At 38.3% G+C, this 22,099-nt stretch overlaps 1 protein-coding gene across 3 annotated transcripts in view; it reads left to right on the forward strand.

The window, feature by feature from the left end:
• DNAJC1 (DnaJ heat shock protein family (Hsp40) member C1) overlaps positions 1-22,099 on the forward strand; it is a 118,397-nt gene that overhangs the window by 88,274 nt on the left and 8,024 nt on the right. For all 3 annotated transcript variants that reach the window (XM_030488228.1, XM_030488217.1, XM_030488239.1), the window contains one exon: positions 12,021-12,140. In XM_030488228.1, coding sequence (XP_030344088.1) covers positions 12,021-12,140 — 120 coding nt within the window. The remainder of the gene's footprint in view (positions 1-12,020; positions 12,141-22,099) is intronic.

Consider the following 22,099-nt stretch of genomic DNA (forward strand, 5'->3'; position numbering starts at 1 on the left):
ATTATTATTCAGAACACCTCTCATTAAAGAAAGCCAGGGGTAGGAAGTTCATTAGTTAATTTAGACTTCTGATACTATTTGAGGACTGTTTAGGGAATAATTATTCTTTAACTTTAAATGAGGACATTTACGCTCTAATAACTGTTCTTGGTTTTGTGTCCTTTGCATATATGCTCATTTTAACTGTGTCTTATGGAATTGTCGTTTTTATCTGTGATCTCTTTGAACCTTTGTGATCACAAAAGGGCTTCAGTATTTCAGTGAAGGCAACCAGTACACACTGCCATTTAAGAGGGGTGACAGTAACATCTTTAGAATGTAGACATCTATGGAAGATTTTCTTTTTTTTGTAAACTAATAAAAAGAAAAAAATAAATTTTTCGGAAGTGACGAAGTCATTGAGGGAGTAATTTTTTATTAGAAATCAATAACTTTTACCTAAAATTATTGTTGGTTAATGTATGAAATCCAACTAATTCGTCTTGTTATACCTAACAGATAACAATTTTTTTTATTTTTTGTGCAGGTAAATTTGCAGACTACTGTAATTCTAGCAGAGTTTTTCTTTAAATCTGGTATTTGTCTGTTGTAACCAACAACAGCAATTGTAGGTGCCAGTAATCTTCTACTCCTGTAGTTTTGAGGGGAGATTACCAAAGAATTCTTCCCAAAACTTCTCCTGAGTACAAACCAGGATGTTGTAACTTATTACTTCACAGTTCTTTAGTGGCTTAGTTCTTTACTATGGCTGACTGCCAGGTGCCCACCCAGCCACTCTTTCACTCCTCCTCCTCAACAGGACTGGAGGAGAAAGTAAGATGAAAAAGCTCATAGGTCAAGGTAAAGGCGTGGAGATCAGGTAATCAAGTACTGTCACAGACAAAACAGACTCAACTTGGATAAAATTTATTTATTGCCAGTTAAAATAGAGTTGAATGGTGAGAAACAAAACCTAGAACACCTTCCTCCTACACCCCTTGAAGGTGAAGGCTCCACTCCATCTTTCCCAATTCTCCTACCTCTCTCCTGCTCCCAGTGGCATGGAGGGCATGGAGTATGGGGGGGTTTGGTCAGTATCTAATAGTTCCTTGCTGCCACTCCTTCTTTCTCAAACTTTTCCTTGCTCCAGCATGGGTCCTCCACAGGCTGCAGTTCTTCAAGATAAACCTGTTCCAGCATGGGTCCTCTATGGGTTGTGGTTCCTTCAGGGCATATCCACCTGCTCCAGTGTGGGATCCTCCACAGGCTGCAGTGTGGATATCTGCTCCAGTGTGGTCTCCTCCACAGGCTGCAGGGGAATCTCTGCTGTGGTGCTCCCTCTCCTCTCTGACTTTGGTGTCTGCAGGGCTATTTCTCACACTTTCTCTCACTCCTGACACTGCCATGCAGCACTTTGCCCTTTCTTAAAGACGTTTCCCCAGAGGTGCCACCAGCTTGGCTGACAGGCTCAGCTGTCTCCTGCAGTGGCTCTGTTGGAGCTAGCTGTGACCCACACAGGACAGCTTCTCACCTCGTCCCAGAGAGGCCACCCTGGCTACCAAAATCTTGCCCACAGACACCTGATGAAAAAACTCTCACTTTTCCTGTTGTATTTCTAAAGATTTTTGCAATAAAATCCTGAAGTGTTATCATTCTTTTTGCCTCCCCTGTTTTTCCAGGTGATGTGGCTTTAACCAGATGACCATTCATATCAGTGATTAGTCATTAACAAGGCATTGTTTTAGAGCGATTTCAGCTCTATTGAGGAGAAAATATTTTTATTAAACTAATTTAGAGATGCTTTTTAAGGTGTTCTTGTTCTGCAAATCTGAAAATTACTGCTCCGAATTGCCTTCCCCTAAAGATTCTTTATGAAGAACTGGAGTACTTTCACAGAAAAAAAGTATTATAAACCGCTCTTGGCTCTGAATTCTCGAAGTAGGAATAATGAATAGGAAAGGGGAGGAAAGGTCAGATCTGAACGGCTTTTTGTAATTTGGGGATTTACATGAAAAAGGAGGAAAATAGACATAAAGAAAATCTGTAGAAATTACTCAGGGGTTGGAAATGGTATCTACTGATACTTGGAGAGTGACCTTTTAACTTAGCAGGTGTCTTCATGGGAAAAAATAATTGTTATTAAAGGGCCATTTGGTCTGGGAGGAAGACACAAAAGGGCCAATGGCTAGAAGTGAAAGCTGAAGATGTTGGAATCAATGCTGTATAATAGCAATCATCTTGAGAATATAGCTCATCCAGTGCTTCATTTTTAAGTCAGTGTTTGCCACCTTTTCTGTTGGGTGACTGATTACTACTGTCTTTCAAGTATCTGCAACTTTCTGAATATAGCCATAACTTTAAAAAATTGACTTCCCGCTTCATGTAGCTGGTTCTTAACTTGATTTATACTCACTTCTCGCCCTCCTCCCCTGCTTTTTGTCTGTCTGTTAGAACACAAACTTTTCAGTCTTAGGGTATGGCTTATTATAAGTCTAGGTGTAGCCTGGCAACACCATGTAATTCTGCCCAAGGTGGTGGTGGAAGACTCTATTATTCACTCAGGCTTCCTGCTGAGGTTAAATAAGCAATATATGTAGGTACATACAGATGCACAGCTTAGGAATTAGAAAGCTGAATAATTCCTTTTTGACCTGTGAAGCATATTTGTTAATAAAGATTTTAGTTGATGTTTCTGAATAGGTTGCAACTGCTTTTGCTTTCCCAAAAGCATAGGAGAAATGTTTTATTGACAGTATACAGTTATGGACTTACTTATATTTTGGTTTTTTACGCTTAAACTCTCGAAGTAAAATTAGTTTTGGTTTGGGTTTTTCTTTTAATGTTTATAAATCATCTGTTGACATATATTTAGGAGGGATTAACAGACTGCTTGAAGTTTAAAAAAAAAAGTTAAAATTGTGAATAATGAATATGGTAGCCAGTGGAAGAGTCTCAAATATATTCACTTTACTGGAATTAAGTTATTCTTGTCTCAGACTAAAAAATGAAGATAGCTGTTTAATTGGAGGAAAAAAGCTACAGAAAGGGAAAGGCTTATGCAAAAGAGCATAAGATTTGCAAGTCAAATGCAAGTCCAAAATAAGGTAAGCTGAAGAACAAATAATTATTACCTTTTTTGTAAGAAAATAGGTGAAGGAGCACTGCCAAGGATTTTGTTGAAGTAGTGGATGATCAAAATATCAAGCAGTTTCAAGAAGATGCTAGGGCTAAAAGTCCTTCTCGCCCATGTTTACTGCAAAGGAGTTTAGGGAGTTTTGGCATGTATTGAAGGCAAGTGGAGAAGGGAGATTGAAGCATTCATCTGAAGTTGATAAATAAAAACTGCTTGGAATGATGGTCTTCACCATTAGTTGAACCTAAATCAATTTAATACTGCTGTTAATATTTTTGCAATTACTTAAATGAGCCTTGAAATGAGAGACGGAAATAGTATACCGATTTTTGAGCTTCATTGAGGATTCTGGCAAGTACAGGCTGGTTATCATGAATTCCATGCTGGGTAATTTTTTGAAATTATTAAATGAATAATACTATTAGATGTGCCAATTTTAAAATAATAGTAAAAAGTCAGGGTGAATTTAAAGAAAAGTTACACCGCCTTATTAGAGCGTTAGAGTGTACTTGGGCTTTATAAAGCTTTTGACAGGATCTGTCAGCAAGACTTCGTACAGAGACAAAGTAATGATAAGATGAAAGGGAAAGCCTTTAGAGTAATGCTTAGTTAAAGAACAGGAAACAGATACATTTTTGTTATTGCAAAATGTCATTAGAGGAGTTTCATGTATATCTGCAAGGATCTGGAAATGGTCTGCAGTGTGGCGAGTTGCAAGGAGTGATGCAGAATTATTCGGGGCAGCACTAATTGAAATGTCTGTGAAGTCTCCATTCTGAAACAGGCAAAGTCTAGAAAAATCTCTGCTGAGGAGTTCTGTCTTTTCCTACAGACTGTCCTACTGCAGAAAAGTTTTCAACTCTGTGTTCGTAATTAAAGAAACCGTACTGTTTACTGGTGGAGTTTTGGGCTTTGTTTTTTTTTTTTGGAGGAGAGTGCTGGTGTTTTTTGGTTTTGGGTGTTTTTTGTTTTGTTTTTTTTTTTTCTTCCATCTGTATTACATATAGAGCTATAGAGCAGGGCAGAAACACATTGGACAGAGGAATGAAAAGGCAGCAGGGTATGAGAAGCGAGAAACTGAATGTGTGTAGAAAGCCAGCTTATAATGTTGATTAAGAGCAAAAGTGGGATGAGGAGAGCGAACAGCTTCATCATTGGCTTTGTAACAGAAATAGATTTAAATTCATGCTTAGGAAATCCCTATCTAGGTTTGGGGCACCTGCAAGGGAAAGAATTCCGCTGTCCTAAAATGTTTGCTGCTGCACATGGTAGAAGACGTGATACTGAAGTAGGTGAAACTTCATGCTTCTGTTCTTAGGTTCTCACTTTTCTCTAAAAGCTGTTGTCTTCTTAGGTTATTTATATCATTTAATATCCAGTGCTTTTAATGCTGAAGGCATTCCTGTGTAAGGAACAGTATAAACAAAAATTATTATGGTTAGATTATTAACTTGATAAGCTTATAATTGAAGATAATTAGTTGTATCTGTATATTTACATGTAGTTGCTTTGAAAAAATCTAAAATTAATATCGAATATTCTTTTAGACCTATGTAAAATATCATTTAAGATTAAATTATTTAAGTTACTGGGACCATAGGATATGCAACCAAGAGTACAAAGAAAATTTAAGGATTAAATAGTTCAATTAACTGTGTATTTTCTTGGGTACCTGAGGACTGAAAAGGAAAATATGTCATTCTATTTGTTAAGTTGTCAGTGGAATTCAGGGACCTTCACAGGCTTGTACATCTCTTTGGGGAAAATTATCCAAAACTGAAATAAAGAATAGAATAGTAAGCACCAGGTAAATGACCTGCATAGGTCCTGAAAATTGTTTCTATAAAGTGAAGTCCTGCCTGAAACCCTCTGGGCTTCATAAAACGGTTAACAAATATGCGGGGGGAAGGTTATCTGGTTGATAAAGTCTGCTTGGTTTTCCAGAAGGGTTTAACAAGGCTTGTAGACTTTTAAGGAAAGAAAGCAGTCATGGGATAAGAGGAAGGATAAATTCCCAGATAAATAATTAGTTAAAGATGGGAAATGGAGGATAGAAGAACTCTTTTCAGTAGAGCAAGGTTAGCAGTGAATTCAGCTGAGTTTCTGCTGGGAATTGTGATGTTCAATGTATTCATAAAATATAATGAAAATTATAATATGGTAAAAAAATTAGACTTAAGGTGAGTTTATCAATGATAGTATAATTTGGAATAACAAAGATGAGAACTGACCCTGAAGAACTGCAGAGCAATCTTATGAATTTGACTGCTCAGGCAATAAAATGGCAGAAAAATTTCCCAGCGTCTAAATACGAAGTGATGCAAATGTTGATACAGTGAATGATTGTCCTAACTTCATGCACAAGATGATGAGCTCTGAGCTGGCCTTGATCCTTGAGGAGTGAGATGTTAGGAGTTATCAGTGCTGGCTTCATTGAAAACATTGGCTCATCCCAAAACCCAATGCAAATGTTAGAAATTGCTAAGGAATAGAGAGCAAACCAGAAGAATCCTTATTCCACTGTATAAATTTATGATTAATCCTGCTGTGTGCAGTTTCGTACCTCATTTCAAAGAGGTTGGTTATAATGGAATTGCAGGTGGTTTAGGAAAAGGCATGATGGGCAGTATTATGCATAAAATGGCTTTTACATGAGTGGATTAGGACTCTTTAGCCAGGAATGGACAATTCACAGGGGAATGCTATGGAGGGCTGTTCTGAACGAAGTTGAGTGACGTGGAAGTCAGTAGACATAGACTATTTGCTGGTTCTTCACTCAAAGCCAAAAGCTAGGTGTCAACAAAGCTAGCAGGAGCCAGGTTCAGAACAGACAAAATAATGTGTTCCTTGTATAAGGGGTAGCAAATGCGTGCAACTCCTCATGAAGATGATGTTGCAAATCCAGAAATTGTACATAGTTTTGGGAAACTGGAAAAAAATTGAAGACAGGTTCATTGGGAGTTACTAAATAGGTAAAATAACCTAGAGAAACTCCTTGAGCTGAAACCAATTTGAGTCTGGGAAAATATTAGGGTAAGTATAGGACACCTGTATGCTTGCCTTCCTTTTGCCCTTGGTATCTGCATATGGTTCCTGTTTTTTTCAGATCAGAGTGGGACTGAAAAGGATGAATGATAAACATAATCCTTTTTGTTATCACAAAGTATATAGTAAAGTTTTCTACAGCTGCACTCCCTGAACACAAATAATGAGCTTACTGGCCTACCTTGACTATTGCTCTGAAACAGTATAGCTGTCTTTGTTTTTGTTGGCTCACTTAATAAAAACAGTACTCGGGGAAGTTGGATTTGAGTAATAGCTTTGAAGGACCAAAGGATTATATGAACATGTGGCTTTGAATATGATTTCAGATCATTAATACCCTTTAGCAGATCTTTAGAGCTTCACAAGACATCTTTAGAACTGCAGCAGATCATTAGTGTTCAGCAACCGCCAGGTGTGTACTAGACTTGATAAAGCAAGACTGGCTTCAGACTTCTTACAGATAAAGCAAAAAATTGTAAGAATATAGAATAGTGTAAGAAAAATAAGATATTATGGGCAAGAAATTAAATAATGAAAACTTCTACATGCTGTTTTTCTGGTAACTGGATAGAAACACCACCTTCATGTTAGTTAAATGTTTCCTGATTTGCAAAACTGGGATTTTACTAGGACCCTTGCTCTACAAATGCTTGCACATACGTTTTTAAGCAGATGCTGCCTCATGGTTTATTTGCAAGATCGTGGACAAGACATGGTCAGATCAGTAAATCACCAAAATCAGATGAAGCAGAGTGAAACTGAAAACATTAGCCAAACTTCCATACAACAGTGATTTCAATTGAATCTACAGTATATTGATGACAGGAAAAAATGATCCAAACTTAAAATTTAATCTAAAAAAAATGTGATTATCTCATATTGTCAAGTCAGCATAAATAAAAGTTTCTTCATAAAATCTCAAATACTAGCCACTTCCCAATTTTATCCAGAAGAGAGTATATGGCTTTATTCTTATTAATGTTAATGTGTCTTAACAAGTCAGACTGTTTTCTTGAAAAGAAATGTTTTATTGTCTGAAAAAAATCTTCTTTTAATGTAATTGAAAATAGAGTTGCTCATATTTAAAGAAAAAATCCTAAAACTGTAAAACTCTGTCATGCTGGAAAAGGTGGTATGGAACTGCAAGGTGCAGGTGCACGTGTAACAGTGATGCCACACAATAAACCACATTCATATTTCTTTTCTACAGAAGGTGCATAGTGTTTGGATGAACTAATCCTTCAATATTGGCAGCTATGTATAATAAACCATGTTTGAGGATTATTATTTATGGGAATGCTATGAATTTTTTATATCTACACTTGTAGCTTATTTTAATTTTAAAGACTGTAGGCCATAACTCTGTACTTTTAATTTTGTATTCAGTATGGGGAGTTAATCCCAGAATGGGGCTTTTTTGATGCAAAATCTGAATGCTTGTGTAGTAACAACAGCTGTCCCCTCGCCATGTGGTGTCTTCCATTGCTTTACTGTAGAGATGAATTTTGGCCCAGTGTTTCAGTAATATTGGACACACATGGTTTTAGGTGACAAAGCAGTATGTTTATGCATTCATTTGACTCTCACAGTTACAGTTGGCTACAGATTAGAACAGGGAGAATACATTCACACCATGACCACCCTCGTAGCTGCTTGTAGTAGTTGGATCACAGTAGGCGCTGTTGCATCTAAAGACACAATTAACTGTTGCTGAGGAATTGCAAATTCACAAAAGCTCTTTTACAGCTTTAGCAGTTAAGAGTGGATTTTCTAAAAGCTTTTTCAAAGATTTTCCAAGTTCATAAATGTTTAAGATCTTCACATTCTAAAATTATCATCAGCTTGAAATAAGATTAACAAGTTGATATTTTAATGTAGCTAATGAATTCTTGTGCTGTGAATTAGCTATGTAATTAGCTACAGATCCACAGAATGATTGTAATATTGTCTGTTATTTAGGAAGATAACCTTATGAGTTCTGTAATATTTACAAATCGTTAGTAAAGTTGTGAGCACGTAGGAAAATCAAAGATTACCAAAAAAGCCTGAAAATAAAACTTACCAGAAAGCTTCCGATGTGTGCACATTACTGAAAAGATCGTCTTGATTTCCGTGTGTAATTGCTTAGATATGCTTTGGTTATGGTAAGAAAGAATAGCTGTGAATTTACTTTTTAAAAAATGAGAAAGAAAGAAAGAAACAACACCTCCCCCTACCCCCAAAAGCAACAACAACAAAACCCCACAAAGTTTTAATAAAAATTAGATAGAAAATTAAGTAAACTGCATATTAAGGCTATTTTTGAGGTATGAAATCTGATTACTTTTTGAAGAAAAGACTCCTAAGATTTTTTGGTTACTTACATTCCAGCGACGAAAATTATTCTAACTAGAACGTTAAATACCCCAAATCTTCCCTTCTAAAAATTTCTTAGAAATATTTTAGTATAAAATCTATATATGGATATAACAAATATATGGAGTATATTGCATTTTTAATACAATAAAAGTAATAAGGTTATTGTGCAATGTGGAGATTTTCTATCTATTTATCATTTCTTCTGTAGGCCAGAGTGTAGTTGTATGATAATGCATATAATGTATGTGTGAGATCTCTCATTATTTAACACGCATTATTTAAGCGTCTTGCGTTTGAATCATCATAGATAATTCGTTTTATACTTGCATTAAAAACTATCCGAATATGAATGTCTGAGGCTTTCAGCATTGAATAAAGGACTACATGGATCCAAACTAGGACGACTGATGAAATCCTTGCTACTATTGGCTATTATTTACTGTCTTTTAAGTGGCAGGTTGTATTTATGCCAATTTATCTGCTTCAGGGAACACTCTTGATAGCAGAACAAAGTGAATAAAAGTAGTTTGCTTTGCAAATGAATGCAAATGGTGGAGCCTTTCGGGAAGCCCTTTAACAGGAGCGATGCACTTTGATTATGAGTGAAGCTGCCATTTGGACATGGTGAAAAGAGCACGCTTGAACCATTGATTGGGGGAGACAGTAAAAAGTCAGGAAGGGCCCCGTTAAGCTTGCAGTGCGGCAGGCGGATGTCAGTGTGGTTAGAGCACAGTGGGAGAATGACAGGCAGGATTAGTGTCAGGGAGAAGCTTTGCTGTAGTTGTGGAGATGGTCCCTGGGGTCACTCACCTCTGACTGTTGTTCTGTCCTGATGGCTCTGTAATGCAAACCGCTTGATATGTGCCTGTTCATTATCGGAAATGGTGATTAGAAGAGGTATGTCATAAAGAATTTCTTAAAAATAAATAAAATGGCACACTACTGATGGTAACAAAGATTCGGCTCTGTGGTCACTGGCAAAGATGCTGCAAATGTCAAAAATGGTTACTGTGTCTTGCCTGCTGAGGCAAGTGTGATTTCATGCCTTAAACTGCTCTAATTGTGGGTTCCTTGCTTTGTTCACTTTTATATGGCCCTTATGAAGACAGTTGTTTATAACAGATTGTGTTGTGTAGTTAGAGCAAAACATTTTTATATCTTCTGGTTATGGGGTGGTAGAAGCACCCGGTTTGGTTTTGTGGCATAACTGTGCTTCTGTGGGCGAGGAGTGTTGTTTAATTGTCTTAATGGAATATTAGAATCAACAGATTTCATTCCTGAATCATCCCAGAATGTTAAAAACATAGGATGATTACACTGACAAAAAGCTAAAATGACTATTCTCTTTTATTTAGAGGCTTTTTAAAATGTAAAAATGAGGACATTTTCTTTCTTTGCTGGAAAAAATCTTATATGTACAATTAAATCAGTGTCTAAAATTTTGCGTCTTAAACTGTGGTTTAGTCATAGAATTGTTTAGGTTGGAAAAGACCTTCAAGGTCTTTGAGTCCAACCATTAACCTAGCACTGCCAAGCCCACCACTACACTACACCCCTGAGCACCCCATCTACACGTCTTTTAAATACCTCCAGCAATGGTGACTCCATCACTGCCCTGGGCAGCCTGTTCCAGTGCTTGACAACAATTTTGGTGAAGAAATTTTTTGCTAATATCCAATCTAAATCTCCCCTGGTGCAACTTGAGACCATTCCCTCTTGTCCTCTCACTTGTTACTTTGGAAGACAGACTGACACCCATCTCACTGCAACCTCTTTCAGGTAGTTGTAGAGAGTGATAAGGTCTTCCCTGAGTCTCCTTTTTTGAAGGCTGAACCATCCCAGTTCCCTCATCAAACTTGTGATCCAGGCCCTTCACCACATTCATTGTCCTTCTGGACCTGCTCCAGCACCTCAATGTCTCTCTTGTAGTGAGGGGCCCAGAACTGAACACAGTGTTGGAGGTGTGGCCGCACCAGTGCCGAGCACAGTGGGATGGTCACTGCCCTGGTCCTGCTGGCCACACTATTTCTGATACAGGCCAGGATGCTCTTGGCCTTCTTGGCCACCTGGGCACAAGCTGCTCATGTTCAGCAGCTGTCAGTCATCACCCCCAGGTCCTTTGCCTCTGGACACCTTTCCAGCCACTCTTCCCCAGGCCTGTAGCATGCCATGGGGTTGTTGCAGCCTAAGAGCAGGACCCAGTACTGAGCTTTATTGAACCTCATACACTGGTCTCGGCCCATGGATCCAACCTGTCCAAATCCCTATGCAGAGCCTTTCTATCCTCCAGCAGAACAACGCTCCGACCCAACTTGGTGTTGCTGCAAACTTACTGAGGGTGCACTTGGTCCCCTCATCCATAGCATTGATAAAGATATTAACCAGAACTGGCCCCAATACTGAGCCCTGGGGAGGACCACTTGTAGCTAGTCAGCAGCTAGATGTGACACCATTCACCACCACTCTTTGGGATCTCATCCACTAAGTGGGTCACCTTGTCATAGGAGGAGATCAGGTTAGCCAAGCAGGACCTGTCTTTCATAAGCCTGTACTGACTGTGCCCAGTTGCCTGGTTGTCCCGTACATGCCACGGGATGGCAGTCAGGATGATCTGCTCCAGCACCAAGGTCGGGCTGGCAGACCTGTAGTTCCCTGGATCCTTCTTCCGGCCCATCTTGTAGATGGGCGTCACATTTGCTAACCTCCAGTCAACTGGGACTTCCCTGGTTACCCAGCACTGCTGAGAAATGATGGAAAGTGTCTTGGTGAGCACTTCTGCCAGCTCCCTTGATACGCTTGGGTGGATCCCATCCGGCCCCATAGACTTGTGTGTGTCTAAGAGGTGTAGCAGGTTGCTGACCATTTCTCCTTGGATTATGGGGGCTTCATTCTGCTCTCCATCCCTGTCTTCCAGCTCAGGGGGCTGGGTACCTGGAGGACAAGTGGTGTTATTGTTAAAGATTGAAGCAAAGAAAGCATTAAGTGCCTTATCCTTTTCCTCATGCTTTGTCACATCCCCCCATCCAATAAAGGATGGAGATTCTCCTTAGCCCTCCTTTGTTCCTAATATATTAAATGAAACACTTTTATTGTCTTTTACAGCAGTAGCCAGATTAACTTATTATTGGGCTTTAGCCCTTCTAATTTTCTCCCTGGATAACCCCATAATCTTTAATAAAAGTGTTGTTGCTTTTTATTTTTGCTGCATTTTATATTGCTATGTACATTGTATAAATGTTGATAGAAATTAAATGTATTAGTCTATATAATATACAAAATGCATTTTTTGAGTGTTAAGAATTTTTAATATCTTACTGTTAGTCTGTTGGTTTTATGCATTTTTGGTGACAGCACAAGGAGATGGTAGCCAGATACTTGAAGCTATTAATTATTTTTAATACACGATTTGATGAATTCTTTTGAAGTTTTTTTTTTTTTACTATATTACTTCACAAAAATATGTCCAGTATCCCAGTGTAATGAATGTTTTACAAATGTTTTACAGGCACCTGAATGGACAGAGGAGGACCTCAGCCAGCTGACAAGAAGTATGGTTAAGTTCCCAGGAGGGACTCCAGGTCGATGGGAAAAGATTGCTCACGAATTGGGTCGATCAGTGGCAGATGTGAGTTCACTCAGATTTGCATTGTATAGAGAGTGACAAACCAGAACAAGACAGGCAGTGTAGAAGGCAGACGTACATGGGGGCCGACATTGTCTTTTGAGAGAGGCTACAATCCTTTTAGGACCTGGAAGTGAACCATTAACTAACTATGCAAGAAGCAGATGTGAGCCAGTCTCTCCCTTCACAATTAACAGCTGTAACTGATCAGCTGGGTGGGGGATTCTGGTGCTTACCGACTTGAGCTACTGTAACCCAATAACAGAAAAACAATGCGCTTCAGGTTTTGTAGCAACTTCCTTTCACTGCAAGCGAATGTTTGTGTGACTTGGTTAAAGATTACATTTCTGTTTCAAGCCAGTCCTTAAAAAATGTAGATGAGCTAATGGTGTTTAGACAGGTGGTTTCCATTAATTAAACTGAAATATTTTTACAAACTTTAAAACAAGTTATACATATGATACTATTTCAATCCCTTTTCCTGGATTATAGCATGGTTAATAATGTTGTGTAAAATGATTAATAGCCTTGTTAATTCATATTTTATAGTATTGTACCAGATATCAAAGAAAGCTTGTACTTGCGGATTTTAAGTGTTATGATCTTAAAACCCTTAGGGGCTAGGCTGTAAAAGACTTTTCCTTTTCAAGCAATAGATCACTAGAACATGATGTAGTGTCTGCTGAGGACCATTTGAAAGCCCTTTCAGCTGACCCTATTTTATAGGCTCTGTAGGGGTTAATGAGAATAATGTTTAAATCTGTTGATGTACATTTTGAGATTAGATGTTCTTTATTTATTATATTTCAGGAATTATCTTAAATAATGGGAAACAAAGCCTCTGGCTAGAGTGAAATGTAACCCATTATAGCCTTCTGGGCAATTTACGTATGTCTTAAGTGGGTTTTTTTCCCTTGTTGGTATCATTACAAAAAGACATTTTTAGAGGTTATTTTTAAAGATTTAATGCATCTGTACAGTTCTGTTACATACTAGAAAACAAGCCATTTGCATTCTTATCATTTTAGAATAACATATATTGTTTGCAAGTAAATAGATGTAAGCATGAACTTACTAACCTGTTATGCAAATGAAATTCTCTTTTTTTATCCTATTTAGCGTTGTTTATCTTACTCCTTGTGGTGTTCATACTACTGCAGTGACTTTATTAAAAAGATGCTACATCTTACTAAGCAGATATTAACAGCAAAAATATTTCACATGGCTTGGTAGTATGCAGTGTGCATGGGAAAGATCAGAGATTGCTTTGGAGAAACTGATTAATTTTCTTGATACTGATAACACAGACATGTGGAATGGTTCCACATATACTGATCACAAAACTAAAACTATCTTCAGTTGCCTTTTGCACCCATTTTCTGCTTTATTCCTTGATACAGGTGTGAAAACATTCTTTGTTAAGAAACCTTTGCTAATACATTTGGCCACCATACTTGCACACATCCAGTACTGGGAAGAAGGAGAGAAGTCTTGAGCAACATGCTTTTGTTTTTTTTTCAGTGAATTGGAAAGAGAAACGAAAGGGGTATATTCTAAGAGCTCTCATTTCCTGTATGAAAAAAAGGAATTTTCAGGGATTTTTCTGTGTGGAGAAAGGTCTGAGTGTAATCCTTTTTACTTCCATTGACCTCCAACTATATGATTAGTGTAAGTGTTCTCCACACAAGTTTTTACTTCTCTAAAAATTTCTGACTGCTGATAGTGCTAGGTCAGCTTTCCTGACACAGACTAGTTATTAGAGTTCTGCTACTTTTGCAGTGATTAGGTTGTAAGAGGAAATACTTAAACAAAAGCATCCTGGCAACTTCTCTGGATCTCAGAGATGTGGAAACTGGGAACTACTTCAGATATATCCGTTCAGCTATTGAAGAAGATGTACAGCTTATGCTGTATGTTTGTTGAAGGTGACATAGAATAGTCAATTTACAGGAAGGATTCTTACTTTCTATGATTCTTACTTTGCTTGGGCATCATCATAGTTGAATAAGAAACATTACACTAAAGCTGCGGGAAAATCATCTGGTTTTGCTAAACTTTGTGCACAGAAAAAGAGGTGCCTGCCTGTGCAGGCACCATTTGCTGCCCAAACAACTGTTCCCTGTTTCTCTGGCAGAGGTGCAGGTAGGTAAGTTTTGGTGTATGCGGTGCTGTTTCGAAATAGCTTGTGTAGCAGAGCTTGGGAATCCCTTGCATACAGCTAATACAGAGTTAGTCAAGCTAGAGAGAGTTTGAAGTGTGTATTATCTGGCAAATGCATCTTAAAAAAGAAAAACACTAAAGGGCAAATTTGAATTTGTTTTTCCAGTATTTTCTGTGACACAGGGAACACTTTTTTTAAAACTTAAGACCACTTTCTGCTTGTTTCTTTTCCTGTAAAATATTGAGCAGTAAGGCTTGGGTTTCCTCTCACAGTTAGAAAACTGAAGTAGAAGGATTGGCAAGGTACAGTGTGCTTGTTTCCATGTGATTTTAAGCATTCAAACCCTTTTTAATAGTAGATTGGCTAAATAGGTGTTAATAAAAACAGTTCGAAGTAATCCAGTCCAAAATGATCTTTCCATTGTTGCTTCTGTCTCAAAGCTTTCTTCCTCACCAAAAAAAGGTTAGAAAAATATTTTGTTACTTTTTAAAGAATAAGCTGAAACTATTCATATATGCCAGAAGAGCATCAGTGAAATTCACTCTTTCTAACCACCCCAAAGAAATTCCATTTTAAATTGCCTTAAACTCCTTCTTTTTTTAAAAAAGTACATCAAACTGTATTTGTTTCCAGTGGCAGTTTTTAAGCAGGATGAAGTGACTTGAGGAGAGTGTTCTTGGCTTTTGTTAACTTTTCAGCTTCATGGTGTTGTTTTAACTTAGTTTTGTGGATTTATTTCTTTTGGAGGGTTTTTTAATATATTTCTGAATTTTTCTCCTGCCATCAGGTTAATGAGGTTTGGAACACTATGAAGCAAAGTGCTTCATTAGAATGCTTGTAGCTTTAACACTGCTTTTTCACATACAAAGAAAGCCCAAGTTTGTGTGTCAGACTCATTGAGAGATTTGTTCAGGTTGGAACAAATCCTTGATTTGCTAGAACATGGCTTCGATACCCCAGAATCTGGTGAGCACATGTAAATCTTACATAGCTAAGAGGAACTATTGGAGCTTAGCTAAGGGAGCTATTGGAAGATGAGCAGAATTCAAAAAGGTCAGGACAAACTGGAAAAATAAGATGCAAAAAGTAGGATGTAGTTAAACAGACAATACATGCAAGGACACACAGCAAGATGGTGATGAGGTTCAAAAATAAAAGATGCCAAACAACTGGTTAGAGATAGCTCTTAAAAAGCAGAAGGAACGTGGGGATTAGCAGAGATAATGAGCTAGATACAGGTCAACAAATAGCTAGTTGTTGTGAAAAAGGCAAGCATCTTACTGAGAATATACAAATAGGAGGATGGTAAACCTGCATCTACATCCTTAGTTTGTCTCTAGGTTTCAATATTGCACTTAAACACGTGATTCAATACAGAGTCCAGATGAGAGTAAAAGAAAATAATTGTGATTTTGTGAATCAGTTGGGAATAATTGGGAAAGATTGTGAAGGAATTCATGTTGTTGAACTGAAAGAAACTGTGTAGTAAGGATGTAAATACTCATCTACATAGAAAGAAAACTGTAAAGAGAAAGGGGCTTGTGCACTGTAATTGTTTTATAGGGTAAGAAGTAATTACCTCAATTTTATCACAGGCTGCAGAGGTAGACATTGAGGGGTGAAGAATTACAATGGAGATGATATATCAGTGGAATAAGCTGCTGTGAAGTCTCCATATTTGCAGGCCTTTAGAACAGGTTACACAAACATCTGCAAGAAACAATGTCAATGTGGTGATTCTGCCTGAGGTTAGGTCCTTCTCCTCATATGGTCTGTGATTAGACTGGCAAATGCAAGCCATCTAGGAGGAAAGGGGGAGGAAACAAAACCTTCCCTACAATTGGAAGCATGTGTGAACTCATTTTAAAAAATGTAAAATTAAAGCCAGATAGTCACTATAGTTGGTTAGTATACGTTAGCTTGACTGTTCTGAAATTCAGTAATTCCTAACAAATTGTTCTTTCAGATTTTGTTTACTACTACTACTCAAATTGGAATTTTGTGGACATTTAAGTTTGTTAATTGTTATTTCCCAAAATACTGCAGAAATAAGAATTACTATAAGGCCCATTGTATGGGTATGTCTGCTAGATTCCCTGTCCAGACAGGTACATCCACATGATGTGCTGCAGGCCACTGGGAAACTGCCAGCCAAAATCCAACAATAAAGTGCTATGTCCATGCTGTAGTGCCCCTGAGCTCATTCAGCTCTTCTGTTTCTATTTATGCTGCCTCATGTGATACCAGCATAAATATCTTTGCAACAAAGATACTCCTGTGCTTTTCAGCTCAGAGCTAAGTTGAGCTTGCAACTATGGTGCAGGCATACTGTGAGGAGGCTTATTACTTTTAACTTTTGTCATGTTAAATATAGGATATGTTTATCTTGTCTCTCTCTAGGAAGACATCTTTTAACAGCCAATGAATAATCAACCCAAAATAGATGAGGTTAAGTTGTGCTCATTTTATCAGTATGTTTAATTATTTAAATTGCTAATTGTCATTTTAATATATGCATTTTGGGAATTTAGCAATCTTTTCCCATAAAGATGATTTTCAACCGGCATACTCTAATGAAATCTTATTGCTTTCACAACTGAAAGCTTCTACAGCTTTTAAAGTAATTTTTATTGCAGTTGGCTGGTGTTATAAATTAGATTTTCAAGTGTTTTGATTATGAAAGGGAAATGGAGTTCAGTTAACTCTAATCAGGATTCCTGCCTGCTGACCTGGTTACCTGTACCACTGCTCTCTGTCATCCTCTAAACATCTGTTCTTTGACCCATTTTCCTTGCTGAATTTGTTGCTCCAGGGTTAGTTCTCATTCCTGTTCTCCAATACTTAAGGAAATAATTGACCATTTAAAACAAAATTTAAAAGTTACGTTTGAATTTCCTAAGCACTGTGGACACCCTATAACATAATATGAATAATGAATGGAGTGGAGTTTCAAGACTACTATTCTGTAAAAATTATATTGTTTGACTTGACAAATGCTAAGCCTTGTGAAGATTTATAATAATGATTGTCAGCTTTTGCTGAATTCAAAAATTGAGAAGAAGCACTTAGATGTGAAATTAAAGAAGTATATTGTACTTGACAATACCTACCTTTATAGATAAAAAGTAAAAAAAAATATTTGCTGAAAGGCATAAATGAATTTCAGTAACTACAAAGGATGTTCAAATTGTAAAAATAACAGAGGAAGTAAAAGCTGTCTGGCATGCCAAACAGACTTTAATGTGATTATTAGGTACAGGTTTTTTAAATTAAAGGCAAAGAGATCTCAGGTTTCATACTTGTGAAGTAATATCATTCACTTGTCTTACAGGATTTAAACAGATTCTGTTTGCTCTTGCAGTCACTAATCTCATGCATTTATGTTGCAAAAACAGACTGATTGGGATTTGCTGCCTGTGTAGAAAAACACTAAGGTAGACAGCAAAGCAGTAGACAGGTGGCTATATTCGAGCAGACTTTCTGAATCGTCATGAAACCCGAAAGCAAAAGGTTTGGGTGGGTGCTTATTTTGTGGTGCCTCTTGTATGTCCAAGCAACAGTTTCGGCCTTTAGGTCTCACTGCATGAGTTCACTCTCATTGTACTTCATATGCCTATTTTTGACAAATGCAAGCTCATTACCTTGCCAGCAAGAAAACATTTATATGAGAAATGATCCATATGTAAAAGTTTATGAATTTATTAGCTTTTTGCTTCTGGAGATTAAGTGTTTTCCTAAGTCTGTTCTACATTTCATTTTGTGTGCTATGTCTGTGTTAACTCAGTTACTGTGCAATCCAGTCGTGGATATTCTGAAATATTCTCCCTTAGCTGCTTGCATGTATTTTATGTAATCAATAGTTCTTTGGTTGCTTATTGAAGTATAAAGACCTACCTCTGGATTGAGATCCAGAAGAGGTTATGAATATCTAAAATGGGATTTAGATTGCATGTAGGTCATGTAGGTCCCTCATTCTAAGAGTGAGATCTTCAAAACACCTATCTAACCCCACACACACCAGAATGTCTCTGTTGATACTTGGAGAGGAGGAAAACATGAGGTTGCTGTATACAGTTCCCTCATTGTACAAAGTTTTCTTCTGTGCAGTCCTACAGTTGCCCCTATGGGTTTTGCAGACACAAATGTAAAATAGATTAATTTCCTTCTCATAAAGCATGACCAGAGTATTCTTCTCACTTAAAGGAGAAAGTTTTTTACAGAAGACACCAAATTGATGCTGCAACTTTTTCGAGTGACTTGAATTAATGTAAATGTCTCACATACATTCTGGTGAGCTGGGTTTGAATTCCATTGCAGAATTCAAATCATTTGACTCTCAGGAAGGGCAATGCATTTTGCATCAACAGTCACGAAATAAGATGTCCAAGCAGTTGTTGCATTTGAGCCAAACTCTTCTCTTATGCGAGGGCCCATAGTATTGAGCTAAAGATTCTCAACATGGATTTCAACAGACAAAAAAAGAAAAAGCATGTTCTGAAGTCTCCCAGCATCATGACAATTTTAGCTGCTGAGTTCTTCCTCTTTCTGTGTCCTGAAAGAAGGAGCAATCCTTCTACTGCTTTAAATTAACTATTGGGGTATTTGGGCGCTTAAACTGGAGAGCTGCTAGTGTTCTACATCTGGTGATTTAGACTGAATTTTCCTTTTTTGCAGGCCACCTCTTAAACTGCCTTGTAATTAAACTTGTTTTGGGGATTTCTGTAGATGTAGCTACCCCTTCTCCAACTGCTGTGGCACAGTTCAGAGTCATACATAGCTTCAAAGTCCATAACCATGAGAAAACTGTACAGTTGCTGTCTGCAATTAGTTGGTCTAAGCAAATTCAGTTAAATTCTTAATGTTTCTTAGTTCTTTCAAGAATAAAAGCATGTTGACCTTAAAATACTCATTTGCTGCGTTAGCATTAAATTTAACATGTAATTTAAACAGTGGATAAAGACTAGTTACGCTACATACTTTGGGGAAAGTTGGTAACAATCTACTAAGCTAACTGTTATAAGGAGTGCCAAAACAGAGCTGGATGTTCTGATTTGAAACATCTCATTTCAAGAGGTCTAGTAAGTTGCCGATTAGGATTCTTGCAAAAATGGAGAATTATTTGACTTGATGCTTCAGTATTTGAAATTTCACCAATCTGTTAGTACTGGAAGACAGTTTTAGCAGCCCCTTTAGTGTATGGAAGGGAAGGCAGTTTATAAAGCAGCAAATTTTGAGTCTGTCACAAGAAAATAGAGGAATGGGTCGTTATTGTTGTCTGTCTTAGGTCAAACGGTTCTTGATACAATTGTGGTTGCTATGAAAAGGTTACTTGGATCTAAATTGGAAGAACAGCTCAGTGCAGTAGGTAGCGTTTTGGTTTTAAGGGGAGAACTTTAAATTTGGCAATTTATTCTGTGCTGTTCTGGAAGGTTAGGTTTGCAAAAACCTACTACTTTGACAAAACCAGGAAGGCATGAAAATCCTTCTGTGTTTGGCTTTCTTTTATGAGAAAGATGTGATTATAACTCAAGTTAGCCTTAGAGATTCAAGAAATTTGTCATTGTTCATATTAGCCTCAACTACTCACAGGCTGTCTCCACATTATTTTTTCTATAATTCCACAGATCTTGGTATTTTTGCACAACATAACTGGACAGAGTGCATGCAGGAAGATAACAACAGGGTGAACAGAACACTGCTGCTGGGACTGGTGAATTTCTGTTAGTTGATGCTGAGAAACTGTGGCAGCTTTAGTAAATATTTAGAGAACTACTCAGGAAGATGCTAAGAATAGTAAACAATTCTATCAGAACCTCCAGTTTTCAGTAGCGCAATAACATGTCATCCTTCCTTGCAAGAAGAATTAAAGAAGTACAAACCTCTTGGGTTCCGACAACATTCTGAGAAAATAAGGTGGGGTTTGTAGAGGATAAACAAGCCATGTCACTTGGCTTCCCAAATGTGACATCTTTCCTTCTGTAATTATCTGGTGCAATCCTAACCAAAGTAATATCCTGTCCAGAGAAGGAAGGTAGCTTGTTGCCCGCAGAAGATTGCCAGGAGACAGGCGAAGACTTCAAACCCCTGTTGGTGAGTGTCCTGCAAAGCTGGGCTGGTCACGGTGCTGGAGGGGTCAGCTGAAGTGATAGCCTGGTGGCTGCTGCTGCACAAGTGGGGAGTTGCTCTTCAAGGGCTGTTTCTCTCTGGCATCAGTAGGATCACTGTACCTCTCTCTTTAAGAGTTTTCCCTCTAGGTCTGTCACAGTTCTGTGCTTTTCTATGCTTGTCTTCCCTGCAGGATGAAAAGTAGCTTCTCATTCATGTGACAGCAAAATTTTCTTTTGCCTGTGCTACTGGGTCTTTTAAGCTGACTGAATAATACCTTTTTTAATCCTGTGCACCTCTGAAGCATCGATTGTCCCATCTGAAAGAGTTGGCAGGTGTGCAGGGTAATGAGACTTAACATCTGGACGGTCACAATGAGGAATGTTTTTACTGCTAGGTGTCTTGTTGAGTAGCTACTAGTCTAGTAACCTGGACTAATTGTCAGCAGTCCAGGAGGAAACCAGCTCTGTCTGGCTTTCATCACATAAAATCATCCCTCTAATCCCACTTGCTTTCAGTAAAGTCTTTTTGTGGCTGAAGAGCTATTGGAACTGAATTCAGAAGGGAGTCATCAGAAGCAAACTGTTCCTGCGGCTTCTTTCTGTAGGTCCCATAGTAAGGTGGTTTGATTTCTACTTCAGCAATTTGATTGCTTGCATCCAACCTTTTCTTTCTTTTTTTTTTTTTTTTTGGTCATCTTTATATGTTTAAGAAAATCTGTTCCACCGTGCGTGTGATCATCTGACTTATTTGTGACTTCTGTTGTCCCTGATGGACTACCAGGTTTTTTGAGCATAGAAACAGCAACATTTAAAGTTGATTCTTTTAAAAGAATGCGTGTGTCTGTTCAGCAGTACAAATACTTGCAGGAATATGAGATCTGCCCTCTTCTGTTCTTCTGTTTAAATCAATTTCACAGTCTTGATCCTTATTATTTAAGGTGTCCCTAGACCCAGGATTTCTTAAGGGCTGGCTAATGCTCTGGTGAAAGCTGTTGTCAATAACAGCAGGCTTTTACACAATTTTTCCCAGTCGTAGAATCATAGAATGGTTTGGAAGAACCTTAAGATTATCTAGTTCCAACCCCCTGCCATTGTCAGGGACACCTCACACTAGACCATGTCACCCAAGGCTCTGTCCAAGCTGGCCTTGAACACTGCCAGGGATGGAGCACTCACCACTTCTTTGGGTAACCTGTTCCAGTGCCTCACCACCCTCACTGTAAAGAACTTCTTCCTTATCTCTAACCTGAACTTCCCCTGTTTAAGTTTAAACCCATTGTTTAAACTACCTTCTCCTGTCACTACAGTCCCTAAGGAAGAGTCCCTCCCCAGCATCCTTATAGACCCCCTTCAGATACTGGAAGGCTGCTATGAGGTCTCCACACAGCCTTCTCTTCTCCAGGCTGAACAGCCCCAACTCTCTCAGCCTGTCTTCATACGGGAGGTGCTCCAGCCCCCTTATCATCCTCGTGGCCCTCCTCTGGACTTGCTCCAACAACTTCATGTCCTTCTTATGTTGAGGACACCAGAACTGTACACAATACTCCAAGTGAGGTCTCACGAGAGCAGAGGGGCAGGATCACCTCCTTTGACCTGCTGGTCACACTTCTTTTGGTGCAGCCCAGGATATGGTTGGTTTCTGGGCTGCAAGCGCGCACTGAAGCCGGCTCATGTTCAGTTTCTTGTCAACCAAC

The sequence above is a fragment of the Strigops habroptila genome, chromosome 1 (assembly GCF_004027225.2).
Source record: "Strigops habroptila isolate Jane chromosome 1, bStrHab1.2.pri, whole genome shotgun sequence".
NCBI classification, from domain to species: domain Eukaryota; kingdom Metazoa; phylum Chordata; class Aves; order Psittaciformes; family Psittacidae; genus Strigops; species Strigops habroptila.